A 14,978-nucleotide genomic window follows, 5' to 3' on the forward strand; every position below is an offset into this window, starting at 1 on the left:
CCTCGTATGAAGGCAACTGAACAGTGTCAGCTGGAAAACTTGGGGCGCTCTCTCTTCAGAGTTAACTGGTCAACCTTTAACTTCAAGCTTCAACTTTTGTTACATTCCAATGAACCAGCTGAAGAGACTGTAGTATTAACAATCCTTTTCCTTTAATGTGCCATTTACTGGAGTGTGATTTGTGCATCTAGAAGTAGAATTTAAGAAATCACTTTAGCTAGACTGATTATCCCCACTATGGACTCTAGTTAAATTTTAATGTTAGTATCTCCTATGTTGAGTGACAGAAATGTTTAGGGATTGAAGTGTTACTATTACATGCATGTCATGATCAAATTTGGGTTAAAAAATCCTTTTTCTTTCTGTTGGACGTTGTGATTTTTTATTTTAATTCCCCTTAAAAAATATACTTGCCTTTCCCACCGTAGTACAGTATGGTGAAGGTAGTAGAAGTTTGATTCATTCATGTGTTTATCCACTTGATGAGTATTTTCCAAACACCTACTACGTGCCAGTCAGCTTGCTGGGCATTGAGGGTGCAGCAGCGCAGAGGACAGGCTAGCAGGGAAGACGAACTGACATTAAACTTGTAATGACTACGGAGTTTACTGAACATTATTTTAGAGAAATAATTTATTTGGAAGTGCCTAGCAGAAGGAACGAAGCTAAACCAGGGTTCTGGAAAGCTCTTCATGGGGAGGTGATATTGAAGCTGTGCCCTGAAGAGTGGTTGGGAGCTGGCTCAGGTGAAACTCTCTTATCAGACCACATGCTTTTCTTCCATCAGATGTACTTATGCCATTGTTCAGCTTTTCAGGTAAAGAGCTAGGATTTCCTATAGGCAATCACACTCTCAATGCGATGTTACAATAGCTGTGGTTACGGTTCTCAACTCCAGTGCTCGTGCTACAACACTGTAGATGTGGTGAGCAAAGACAGCTGGGCCTCTCTTGCTAGGACACCTGAAAACCATGAATCACATTTGTTTAATATTGGATACTTTTTCTATGATTTTGCCTATTTGTCTTCCAAGGACCAAACGTAGATTCAGTGCTTTATAACGACCTGATGGCTGATTTGAAAACAGACACAGGGAGATAGTTTTTGGTTAGTTGAGAAGTTCTTACTCCCCTGCTTCTGACTGGTTAAGAGTTTTGTTATAATAAATTACCTTCTGCTGACATAAGTTGATTGCTTTAGGACTCTTCTAAAATCATGATAGTAGAGTCTTGTTAAGATGTGCTTTAAGAGTCTAAGCATTCTGGAATAGCATCCCAGTTACTTCCTACTGAAATACTAATGTCTGTATGTAGTCAAGGGGGTGGCCATCACCAGGAAACATAAATACTAAAGGAAAAAGCTGCAAACTATCACAGGAACTGAGGGAGGAAACTACCCCCTGTCTGGGTAAAGTATGTCTGAAACCAGAATAACCCAGAACTGGGCCTGGTGTTGAGTGAACAGGCATCAGCAGCCATTTTGGCCAAAGACACAGGAAAATGGAACATGTGTGACTAGTTCCGTTGTTCCAAGCTTGATGGTTGGAATCTGGATGAGGACTAGCTTTTAAGTCTTCAGTCCCCAGGTAGCCCTCTCATCACCTAATGGTTTTTGCTGGATGGGTGTTTTAAAAGTGAACTTAAGAAGCCATTTGACCTTCATTTTTCCCAGATAATTATTTACAATTGGCCCCCAAGAGTGCTGGCTGGTGGTAAAAAAGGCTAAATGAGAATTGTTCCTAGGGTTAGGGCAGCTGGGTATGGCTGTGTAGTCAGTGCACTGCAAAAGGCACAGGCCTAACGGGAGAGGAGAAGCTGAAGTCCAGACCAGCCAAGAGGAAGGATGCTTTTCTGTAATTTGTCTTTCCAGAGGGGGCACTGTTTGTAATTTAAATAAAGGCATGATATGGACTAGCTGTTGCCCTGCGCAGCCACTTTTGAACTCATGCTCGCAGCTAATTCTGTGGCTTAAAGTAGAATGGGGGTAATATCTAGGTAATTTTTTTCATGGAGAGATATGTCTGTCCAATCCAAACCTTCTGCATTATAAGCTGCATACTTTCTTCTACAAAATATGGTTCAGATGTTACACAGCAATATTTTCACCTTGAAGCTTTCCAGATAAATCCTAAGGATTTCCCAAGGGAGATAACATCTGAGTTCATCTCACAGAGTCTCTCTCTTCCAAGCCTGTCCTATCTCCAGGTTCACATGCCTGGGGTGGCCAAATGACTGTATATGCGACATTGTACTAGATTTCAGGGCCATGTGCTGTTTTCCCCTGGAATCCATCCTAAGCCAGTCTTTGACTAGGTCAGATGCTGCCAAATAACTGTTGGTAATGTACAGTTCTTCCTGCCCCACCTGGCTGCAACATGTCCTATCGTCTCCAGACTAACATCTGGCAGCTCTGCATGTACTTAGCAACTTGCAGATTTCCCTGCATTGATTTACACAAGAGCTTAAAAAAAAAAAAGAACCCAACATTCATTTATCAAATATTTATCAGATACCTACTCTACGTAAGGCTCTGTGCCAGTTTGGGAGACCGTACAAAACATATGAGATATTGTTCATAGATTTCACATGAGAAGCAATGTATGGTTGTCAGTGGTTTCATATGGCTCAACCTGAAATTATAAGCCTGGAGTCAGAAGACCTAGGCTGAAACCTTGGTTCCTCAATTTACTGGATGTGTTACCTTGAGCAAACTTTTTGACTTCCTCTTTCTTTTCGGTAAAAGAAGGAGATGGCCTGCATGACCCTAAGGTCCTTCTTTCAGGATCTTAGGAGTCTAATAAATCGACCAATCAGGAAGGAGTATTTTATTGCCAGAGAAGCTCGTTCAGTGTGAGGTGTGGAAAAAATAAATGGTAACAGATCCGTGTGTTTAGCAGTGATTTCAGAGGATGTGGCAAAGTTTTAAAAATAAAACTAATCTTAATTCTGCCTAATTTAAAAATAAGTATGTAGCATGGCACCTCAAACCATCGCCATTTAGGCTTTATGTGGCAATCTTTTGCAAAATCTGGAAATTTGGACAAGTTAGAGCATAATACCATTTTCAGCAGAAGCTTTAACATAAGAATAATAACTCTTTATATGTGATTTATCATTTTCAAAGGACTTTCCACATACATTTTCTGATCTGTTGCTTGCACCAACCCCATAAGCCAGGCTGTATTATTTTTCATCCACTTTTTAGGAAACAAAGGCTTAGAGAGATTAAGTGACTCACGACCACCGGCTAACCAGCCAAGGCGGAATTCTAGCCTGCTTCTCTAGTTGTTATTCCTGTATCATTTCCAAACTCTGACTCTCCACGAACAGCAAACCAAAGCGGGGAAAAATCTAGGGAGAAAAAGAAATGCTACAGAGATAGCTGGAAGCAGATGGGAGGACTGTTGTGTGGAGTGGTTCTTTAATAATCCTTTTTCATTGGGACAAAGCTAAGAAGGGCAGAACCCCCCCCCCCCCCGGGCCACTGACGCATGCAACTATGACACTCAAAGGGAAGAGAAATGCTAGGCTGGCTAGTGCAGCGCTCTGAGGAGACTCCACCCCGTAGTTCACCGTGTCTTCGAATGGACGAGGGCATCTGTGTCCCTTCTTTGAGCTGTGACTGTTGTGTCATCCGGGAAACTCCAGCTCCGTCACTGCTGTGGCTGTGGTGGTATCAGAGATCCCTTCACTGTTGCTTCAGGAATTCCTCAGGAGAGTGTACTAGAAACAATTATTTTCAGATGCTCAAGAGGAGATACTTCTAGTGGTCCTGCTGCTGACAAGACACCAGGGGGCAGTTTTCAGGACTCAGCAGCAACATGATGTTTTATTAGGCCCCTGTGTTATGGCCTCACAAGAGCCCAGTCTGATGGTGGTGTATACAAGAAACCACAGATCTTAAGGGGATCTTGCGTAAGACTGAGTAGTATAGTGAGTCACTTGATACATGAGGCAGGTGACTCAGAGTAAAAAGCTACTACAGTGATGTCCACATACGGCTGCCCATTAGAATCATCTGGAGAACTTTTATAATCCCAATTACCAAGTCACACCCCATGCAAACCCAATCACAATGTCTGTGGTGAGAACCAAGTACCACTATTTTTTTAAAGACACCCTGGCTGGTTTCGATGTGCAGTAAAGTTTGCAGTTAATGGGCTAGCTAATGATTTGTCCGGAACCTACCATGATTCAACTCCATTGTTTTTAGCTAAAACTGACAATTGCCTTAAAGATGAAGGATGAAGAGACACACTATCTTTTACAATTACTCTTTAAGGTGAATGTGGGAGTGCCAGTTCACCAGGGGAGAATGAATGTGTTTCCATTTGGCCTTGTTAAATGTGGAACGAGGCCTTCCAGTGGTGCTCACACTAGCTGTTGAACATGTAGTGACATTCATTCAGCAAGTATCTGCAGAGGGCCTACTGTGTACAGGCATCATCCTGGGCTGTGTCAGTTGATAAATAGTGAAAAGGGAACATCAAGAGTTTTATCCTCCCAGAGCTTATCAGCTAAGGAGGGACCCAAAGACATAATTCAGCGATTCCAACACTTTAGGGTTAAGATCGTTGAGAAAACTTACTTTATTCATTTGCACTGGGCCTTATTTCTTCAGGAGGATTTGTGGCAGCAAACACACATAATGAAGTTGTTAGAATATAAATAAGAAACAGAAATCAAGACTAGGGAAAATATAAATAAGAGTGGAGAGTCAATAACAGAAGAAGAAAAATTCATAATTATGCAAGTCATAACGATCCACTTGGGCTGAACTCAAATTTGGCATTAAGTGTCCTGGCAGCCATATTGAGATGGAAACTATGGTTAGTTATAAAGTTCTAATTGTCAGAAAGACAAAAAAATACCGGTTCCTCAGGGAAGGAAAGGCTTTCCTAATCTTGGCTCTTGAGGAAATGTCTCATGCGGAGCTCCATAGTCTCCAACAATATTCCTGTAGTGACTGCAAAAATGGATTTTATAACCACCAGTGCCCTACAGACCCTGCAGTGAAAGTGAGGATATAAAACTAAAATGAAATTTAATAAATCCATTTCTGTCTTGAGTAGGTGACCAGAAGTAAGTTGATTCAGGCCAAATATATGTCCAGATAAACCTATGGCTGAAAGCTGGAATACCTGGGGGACACCCTTATAATAGTCTTCATAATTTCCCTCTACTGGGATTTCAATAGGGCTTATGGTTATATTTTTGATATTCTGGGGTAGAGTTGACAGGTACATATTCCATGTTGTGGATAATCGAATGGTTTATATCAGGGGTCACCATTGTCTGTAAAGGGCCTGGTAGTCATTACTTTAACCCTTGTGGGCCAGTCTCTGTCATAATAGTTGAGCTTTGCAGTCAGCACATGAGCACAGACAACACATGAGTGAATGGGTGTGGCTGTATTCCAATAAAACTCGATTTATAAAAACAGGTGGCTGGTCAAATTTGGCTGACATACTGTTTTACCAACCCCTAGTTTAACCTAAAAGAATTTTAAAAAGCAAAGTATATCATCAGTATTCTTTTGTTGGAATTATGGAATGTTTAGAAACTTGGCAAGTCTTGGTCAGTGGTGACTTTGGCCTCATAATTTAGTTGATAGTAGGTGATGATACATGCTGGAGAGAACATGGATTGTGTTCAGGTTGCAAACTCATTAAGTTCATTGGAGGAACAGGCAGACCCCAAAGCAATCCAGTAAAACTATTCATACATCCAAGTGACACTCAACAGACAGGGAACTTAGGGTTGTTGCAGCCAGAACTGGGCTGGGCCTAAGCATTTTTGTTCCATGTGGAGAAGGAGAATTGTTATGTTCCTCACCTGGAGGTCTCACAAAGCAATATGGATTCTCTATTAAGATCTCATGGTTCCTTAGGAGAGAGAGAAGACATTAGATTATTTCCATCAGGCTGATGTGTGCTATTCACTCCTTTATCATCTTTTCAAGTGCAAAATCTATTCTAGGCTACCCGATGTAGATTCTAACCAACCTTCCATGAGTACAGCCAAAGATGTGGCTGCCCTCAGGAAAAAATATAACATGATTTCACTGTAAAAAGGGCTTAGCTATGAGCAGGTAATATATATTGATGGTTTATCATGGCCTGAATTCTTAAATACCCTCCACCGGTCATAAACTAATCTGGGAAGTTAATTGTGTAATGAAGCTAGCTATCTCAAAGATTAAATCTGGGAGGTCGTCAGAAAAGGTGGCATCAAGTGATTTAGTATCTGCAATAATAGGTGGTTTAGGGTTTCAGCCGTAGAGTTGGTAAAAACACGGCTGTGAATACAGTGGTGGAATCAACCTTTGGGGCTTCATTGTCAGTCTGAACAGAATTTGGTGTACCATACTCTCTGGATAGTAGGAAATAGGTTTGTTTGCTCCATTTGGAATGTCCTAACTATTCACTTCAGCAGCATAAGGTAGTTAAGAGAATAGTTTTATTCATTATAATAGAACAGTCCAGGCTTATGGAGCACAAATACTCTTTACCTTCGTATATCCAGGGCTTAGCCCAGTATCAGATACATAAGGGTCACTCTAAAATGTGTGCCCAGTGAATGAATCCTGGACGATATCATCCTGTCTACAAGGCTAGTGTCACAGAGTGATGGGCTTCCAGGAAAGGGACATGGCTCCTTTTTATGACACAAATTGTGGCAGACACTGGACTACTCCAAAAGAGACTAAGCTTTTTGTTTTGGGATTGGAACAAAATATGCCTACAGAACTTAAAAAGCAGAAAACCACTCAGGTGGAATCACAGTGTTCCCCAGCCGCTATTTCCAGATGGGGGTTGGGGTAAGGGACTGACAGTCAGATTTATATGACATGTATGAATATTTCAAATTATGGCTTGTTCTTAACAAGCAGTAGTTGAGACCCGAGAAATTTCAAGGATAAATTTCTTTGGGAAAATGTCTGATATCAAAGTTGCCTGTGATTTTGACTTCTTCAGAAATAGCAAGTGACCAAACATCTTATGTTATTCCTTGCTTTCTCTCCTCTGGCCCCTGCCAATAGGCTCACGTATGACAATGACTTTATCAGTTGTTTTAAGAAAACAAATTTCCTTCAACAGAAGTCATAACAGAAGTTATGATCTTCTGGTCATATTTTAAAAAATATCAAGGCCACTAATGAGAAAACATGCATAGAGAATGGGGATGTTCTGAGCCAAAATCAAATCCTGGGTGGCCATGGGAGGTGCTACTGCAGCTCTGGCTCCACCCCACCCTGTGGCCAGGTCTTACAAGTGAGAAGGAAGGAGACAACCAAGAGGATGGGGACGTGTACAGAAACCCTGAGAACCCAGTGGAAGCTCCAGCCCTGAGCATTTTATTGAAGGATTCCACTGCTTACCAGAAGAACTTGGGAATAAGGACAGAAACAAAGAGGAGATGAACTTAAAGCAAAGTCTAACATCACATGGGGGTAGCTTTAACACAGGTAATTTGTCTTACTGTAAGAGATAAATTGCTTACCCAGTTACATCCAGCAGGTTCCTAAGGGACAAACTTTGACTCCAGGGACATTTATTAAATAACATCCCATCCCTGTTACCTCCACCTTTCCTGATTCCCACATCACCAGACCAAGGGAACTTGAGCATCTGTTCATAGTTTTGCTCCTAACCGTCCCCCACATTAACCACAAGGCAGCAGAAATAGAATGGAGACAAATACTTAACCTGAAGCAGCTTTAGCTTCTAGGTTCGCCTCGCTGTCCTGCTTGGTGTAGGGGGAGAGCCAATTATAAGTTGTCATGATGCCAAGCATCTTTGGGTCCTAGGAATATGTCTGATCTCCAAAGCCAGTATTCATTATTTTTGCCTGTGCATTCATTTGTTCCCTGATCCATCCTGGATGTTCTTGCTCTCAGGGCCTGAGGATCATTTTCTCCGACGCATCGCGGCTCATCTTCCGGCTTAGTTCCTCCAGCGGCGTGCGGGCCACCATCAGACTGTATGCAGAAAGCTACGAGAGGGACCCCAGCGGCCACGACCGGGAGCCCCAGGTACCACGGCAGAGCTGCGCTCTCCGCACTGTGTCATCTTACCTCTCCTGGCAAATGTAGGGAGCTGCTGAGGGCCTTTGGTCGGGGTGATTTTACTTTCTAGAAAGGAGCACTGATAGCTCCAGCTGAAGGACAAGCTTAGAGTGACTCCAGACAAATTTAACTCATTCACTGCAGTGTTTGAAACAGAAAAATTGCTCTCTGGCATCTGTGATGAGTTTAGATCAGCATTTCCCAAACCGCTTGCTTCTCGTGACTGTCCTGCAGTTGGCTGATTGTGGTGACCTCGAGAGAGGCACCTTGTATAGGTAAGTGAAGGACATTTTGTGTTAGTGGCAAGCTGGCCAAACTCTTCAGAGCCTCAACTGTACTCATATAAATGATGAATTTGCAAGTGTTTGGAAAACTCTGGGTTGGACCATGACCTTGAAGTGCCAGTACAGATACTACCCTGGGTTTCTTCTCCGAGTTGCTGCAGAGCAGGGAGGGGCCATGGCTGGTCTGAAGTTAAAGTTAAGGGAGGGCACTGACAAAGCCAGGCTAGCCTATGTTTGGCACAGCTCCCCCAGGTTGTCAATGCAGAGCTAATTAAAAACTCACTTAAAAAAGCAAGAGCACAACCATATCCCCACTCTCATATCTGCTAAAGCTCCAGGCAACATTAATTAACACCAGAAAGCACCCGCTATCGTGTCGGGCACTTCCAGCTACACTGCTGGCTGCCTCTGCCCCCGCTGGTCTCTAGTTCAACCTGGGTTTTAAGGCAGTCTTGATGAGACAGTTCCTCGAGATGAAAACATTGGTTCCACATACAATGCTTCTATTGTGGAGAAATAAAAGAAAAGAAAAACACTGCTTCTCAGTTTAGAATCACCCAGAATTTTCGGTTATAATTTGCCAAAGTTGTGGCATGGATGGCGTAAGGCACCAGGGAGGGTTATCTTTCTTTGTCAGTAGTTCAGTATTTTTAGGTTTTGATTTTTTTTTTTTTTAATGGTTTCTTTCTTTGAAGAGTCTCAAAATACTTGATAAAATGGTACCATAGATCCTTACCCCTGACCCTGTCACCAGATGTCTGGAGTAAAATTATCCCAGATGGGGAAGTAGAGACCTGCAAGGCCGGGGGCTGTGGTCAGGGTCACCGAGAGTGTGAAGGGGCAGAGCATGAGGCCAGCATCGAGTCCTTGGCCTTTCCTTCTCAGGATCACAGGCATTCCCTGCAGGGATGTGCCAAACTCTGCCAACATAATTTGTTAGTGAGTACATTTCACCCAAGATAGTACCAAATTATGCAAGAATTGGAGGCTAACCCCCTCTTTCCATATGAAACTCTTCTAACATCTCATGTTGGGAAGCCAGATTAAAGCAAGGGCCTGAAAGTCCAGAGCTACGTACAGGGTGAGGAATGACATTCCTGGCCTCACCAGCTCTGACTCATTCTGACTTGAGGCTATTTTTTTCTCAGCATTCTTTTCCCTATTTGCATGGGGTAAGTGGCTGTGATATTTGCTTATTTTTATTTACCTATGTACTGACTGCAGAAGTATGATGCCCAGGCCATCAAACATGTGTAAAAAGAATCCTAGGTACATAAGAGTCTCTCTCTGAGGTGGTCCCCAAAAGGCAAGTGGTGCCACTTTTTAAAAAAGACTTCCTTTGAAGCTGAAAACCACCACAAGTATGCTGCTAGAGGGTTGTGTGATAAGTACATACTTCGATCTGTGGGTAAAAACAAAAGTAATGCTTGTTATAGTCACCGTGTGGATTTCCCATCCTGTTGGTCTAGAAATTTTACCATTTTGAATGGTTGGGAAATCCCTTCATTGATAAAGCTCTTCTAATCACTGATATTCCCTCCCTTCCTAATCATAAGGGAGGGTTTTCCCAGACCTAGCTAGGTGGGCCACGGAATATTTAGTTTATGATCTAGCTAAAAATTTTAGATTAAAATAGAACTCCTTATTCAACTACCAGACATCATTGACTCACCAACTTAAAGCTAAATTTATTGTGTAATACATTTCAGTCCAGATACAAGTTAAAGTAAGATTTTAAAAGGCATCTAAACCCCTGAGGAGAAGGAAGCAGCATCTCTGAGCAGGCCCACGGTCTCAGTTACTGCTGAGCTGTACCTAGGCATGCAGTCTGAACCACTGGGGGCCTCCTTCCAGCACAGCTTTCCAGGACCACCTGCTTCTGCCTTCCAAGAGCTCTAGAAGGAAAAGCCTTTGGTTCACAGTTAACAGAGATTAAAAAAAACAAGGCCTGCTCCTCAAGCTGCTAACGTTATTACTGGTCCAGGGCCTGGCAGGGCAACACCAGCTTGTGACGCTTTCTCAGCTGCAGAGACCTTTCCCACCCTTTTTAGCTTATTCCGATTTACAGTCCAGGAAGCAGAGAACAGACCCCCACCCTCCCCGACCCTTACACTATCTCTTGCACTCAGAAACCCAGTAAAGTATCTCTTTAATCTTTAGAGATTCCATTGATAATCTTATTCCAAGTCAACAGGTATTTTTTGTTTTTTTTCACACCCCCAACTCAATACCCATCCACACTCAAGTTATTTAACAAGAAGACTCCCTTATGATTGCTGTTTAATAAGAGTTCCCTTCCACTATCTCGTCGGCATCTGGCTCTTTGCCTTTGCCCGTAGATAGTTTCTTTCCCAGACATTTTAAACACATGTGAACATAACATGTTTTAAACACTAACACTGTGGCTGCCTTGCGGAAGCCTTCATAACTATCCTGGTGAGGCAACTAGGAAGCCTTGTGATGCAGTCTATACGCAGGAGGCTCTACTCTTGCGTGTAGATTTTCCACTTGGGTCCTTTTGCCTAACAGTGATCATGCTATTTGTTTTAAGCAGATGTAAAATAATTTCTTATCTACATCAAAAAAGTATTTTTTAAAAGTTCTATTCATATGTACCTGTGAATTGGTGGGGAGGGGAGGAAGGGGAAGGGGAGGGCTCTGACGAGATAAGGAGGTGGTTAGCCTCGCCCTCACCCTGTGCCCTTGGTAAATCAGGAAGGAAAACTTCCAAGGCCTATTTCTGGAAGATTACATAGCTTTAAAAATACAAGATTACTTTAATTTTACTGGCAATCAGTAGGCCTTCAACGAGCCCTCAAACCAGCTGGTAATAATTTGGGAAAAGGGATGAGCCAAAAGAATTTCAACTCACAGGTAACCAGGAACAGTCCAATTGTTTTCTTTTTCCTTCCCATAGAGTTTATTAGCAGGGCTGCTAGGTTAACTTTTTTATTCCCCTTCTTTCCTTGCCCCTTTGAACTTGAGGGTGGAGTAGCTAATGAATAACAAAAGAGCCCAAAGGAAAAGGAAGGAGAAGTTTTGCTAAGGGCCAGGAGAATCACAGACTGATAATCAGCTCTCTGCTAATCAGCAGTTGGCTTTGGTACTTTAGCTGCAGACTAGAACAGTACCCCACCCCACCTAAGCCCTGGAAGGAGCCAGGTTTTCTCCAGCCCTCCTCGGAAATCAAGGGAATTTAAGTATGTATTTCTGATAAGCTGTACATACAATACTTTAAAAACTAATATCTAAGCACCTGAAGTCTCTCTGCCTTGGATTCATCTGTCAAAAGGAAGGCCATGTAATGTTTTGCTCTACCTGTTCTTATTATGACTTTATAATCCAGAAATATAAAGCACAGAGCCATTTTGTGTTATGTTGGGAGGACATATAATTTATCATCTAAACCATGATACTTCTGAGTGGAAGGGGGCACTAATAATAATTGAGTCTATCCCAGATGGTTACTCCAGCTACACACTTTTGTGCTGTCTTCGATCTGCCCATCTCTTTGGAGAGGAGTTTCTAAGAACATCAGCAATATAAACCTAGTAGTGTAAACAGAGAGAGCAGGCCAGTAAGGGAAGAGTTAAATCAGTGGTTCTCGTCCAGACTGCACATCGGAACCACTTGGGGCCCTTGGTGAGGACACAGTGCCTGAGCCCACTCCCAGAGATTGACTATAATTATCCTGGGATGGGCCTGTAGTTTTAAAAATCACCCAGGAGACTTCTGATTAGCTGAATGCATCTCAGATTTTCATGTGTGTATGAATCACCTGAGGATCTTTTTAAACTGCAGACTCTGACTCAGATCTGAGTCAGATCTGTATTTCTAACAAGTCCCTGGGCATATTGTGCTGCTGGTCCAGGAGCCACACTTTGAACAGCAAAGACTTAGATGAACTGGGAATCCCTAAAAACAGGACATTGAAAAAAAACTTTTAGGGAGGAAATTTAATTTTTATTAAAATTTTTTTTTTAACTTTCAGAATCACTTTATTTTTTAAGTTAAAGTGTAGTTGATTGATCTTGAAATCTAAAACAGTAGAAGAGGCAGCACCTGCTTTCAGTGCCTGTGCCTGTGTGGGCCGCTGCCCTCTAGACTTCCCAGTTCCCACTGGGCTCCACTTGAATGTCTTCTAGGCATCTCCAACCTGACATGTGCAAAACTGAGCTCGAGCCAGCACCTTTCTCCCTCACCCCCCCCAAATTCTACTTCTTTCAGTATGTGGCAGTTCCATCCTTCCAGTAGGTTCAGCCAGAAATCTAGGATTTATCCTTGACTCTTTTTTTTCTTTCTCTCCTACCCCACATCCAATAGCAAATCCTATCAACACGACCTTCAAAACACAGCCAGAGTCCGATCCCATCTGACCACCTCTACCATTTCTACCCAGGGTCAAGCTGCCATTCTCTCTAGATTATTGCCATATTCCCTATCGGGTCTCTTCCCTTCCACTTCCTGCCCACACCCTAGTCTCAGCACAGCAACCAAAAGAATTTTTTCAAGAAATGTGTTAGATCACTCCTCTGAAATCCTCCAGTGGCTCCCCATCTCACTCAGAGAGGAGCCAAAACCCTTCCTGTGGTCTTAGATTCTACTGGAAGTGGCCCCCTTCTCCCTCTGAGCTCATCTCTCACTGCTCATCCATTTCCCTCTCCACTCCAGCCATTGTTCTGTGAACATGCCCAGAACACAGTGACACTTACAGTGGCTGTTCCCTCTTCCTGGAATGCTTTTCTCTCCAATATCTGCATGGCTTGGCCTCTCACTTCTCAGTGAGGGCTCCCCTGGCCACCATACATAAAATAGGCCTCACACCTGAGTACTGCTTAGCTCCCTTGCCCTGATTTACTTTTCTTAGCAGCACATAGTCTCATCTCACATATATATTTACTTGTTTATTTGTTTTACTGTCTGTCTCCACCTAGTAGAATAAAAGCACCAGGAGGCGAAGGCTTAATTTTTTTTTCATTCTCTCCCTAATGCACAGAATACCACCTGGCAGGCAGCAAATGTCCAATACAGTTTTGCCAATTGAATGAAATATGGGCAGTTCACAACTTATGATGGTTCAACTTACGGTTTTTCTATTTTTTGATATTGCAAAAGCAGTAGCATTCAGTAGAAACCATACTTCAAATTTTGATTTTTTTTATTGAAGTATAGTCAGTTTACAATGTTGCATAAATTTCTGGTGTATAGCACAATGTTTCAGTCATACACATACATGCGTACATTCCTTTTCATATTCTTTTTCATTACAGGTTAATACAAAATATTGAATGTAGTTCCCTGTGCTATACTTGTTGTTTATCTATTTCATATATAGTAGTTAGTATCTGCAAATCTCGAACTCCCCAGTTTATCCCTTCCCACCCACTTTCCCCCCTGGTAACCACAAGTGAATTCTGATCTTTTCCCTGGCTAGTGACATGTGGTACCATATACTCTCCAGGATGCTGGGCAGTGGCGTGAGCCACCGCCACACAATCACAAAGGTAAACAACCGATACACTTACAACCATTCCGTACCCGTACAACCATTCTTTTTCCCTTTCAGTACAGTTTCCAGTAAATTACATGAGCTATTGAACACTTTTATTATAAAATAGGCTTTGTGTTAGATGAATTTGCCCAAGTGTAGACTAATGTTAGGTGTTCTGAGCACGTTTAAGGCAGGCTAGGCTAAGCTATGATGTTCAGTATTAGCTGTATTAAATGCATTTTTGACTTACGGTATTTTCAGCTTAAGATGAGGTTATTAGGAGGTTACCCATCTTGAGCTGAGGAAGATCTATATTCAGTGTTAATTACTTTGGAATATTTCAGACTGATTATATCACACAAGGAACTATTTAGTATGAACCTTGGTGCCACCATCAGGTTTTCTTCCATGATTGAGGGTTTGAATAAGCCAGTTGTCATTTTTAACATCCCTACAGTGTGCCAGGCATCATCCTACATATTTTCAATATATCCTTTATTTTACAAATTGTTCCAAGGGTCCCCAGAGTAATCATCCTGCTTTTGCAGGTAAGTAAAGTGAGTCAGGGAACATTCAGGCTCAAGGATCAGGTAATTTCTGGATTGGAGACTCAGACTAGGTCTTTACAAAACCCATATTGTCCATGGTAACACTTGAGGTCCGGAGGAGAGAGAATTTCTTCTAAACTGTACTTCTGAAGCCAAGGCTGCACCTGGAGCCTCAGTTCAGTGTTATCCATCGACAGACTTTTTTCTCACACCAATTCTCTGATTCTTAAACACCAACTAGGTGTCCAACAATTCAGTTCAGTTCTGACACTAACTACCCTGAGTTAGCCCAGACCCACAGGTAATGGGTTCAGTCCCAAAAGACTGCCACCACTTCGGACACTAGGCTCCCCACATTTCTGCCCATTTGAGTACAAATTCAAGGGTCTCCATCATTCCCCCTTAGGCTTGATAATTTGCTAGAATGACTCAAAGAACCCAGAAAAGCACTTTACTTACTATTAGTGGTTTATTATAAAGGATACAACTCAGAACATCCAAATGGAGGAGACACATAGGGCAAGGTATGAGGGGAAGGGTGGTCCGAGTTCCCTGCCGTCTCCCGGCATGGTGCTCTCGAAGCATCCT

General features: G+C 42.4%; 1 protein-coding gene across 1 annotated transcript in view; it reads left to right on the forward strand.

Moving 5' to 3' along the window:
* The window catches only part of PGM5 (phosphoglucomutase 5), a 160,223-nt gene that overhangs the window by 123,609 nt on the left and 21,636 nt on the right, over nucleotides 1-14,978 (forward strand). The window contains exon 10 of the mRNA XM_031449819.2: nucleotides 7,900-8,034. Within this exon, the coding sequence (XP_031305679.1) occupies nucleotides 7,900-8,034 (135 nt within the window). The remainder of the gene's footprint in view (nucleotides 1-7,899; nucleotides 8,035-14,978) is intronic.

The sequence above is a fragment of the Camelus dromedarius genome, chromosome 10 (genome assembly GCF_036321535.1).
Source record: "Camelus dromedarius isolate mCamDro1 chromosome 10, mCamDro1.pat, whole genome shotgun sequence".
Classification (NCBI taxonomy): Eukaryota; Metazoa; Chordata; class Mammalia; order Artiodactyla; family Camelidae; genus Camelus; species Camelus dromedarius.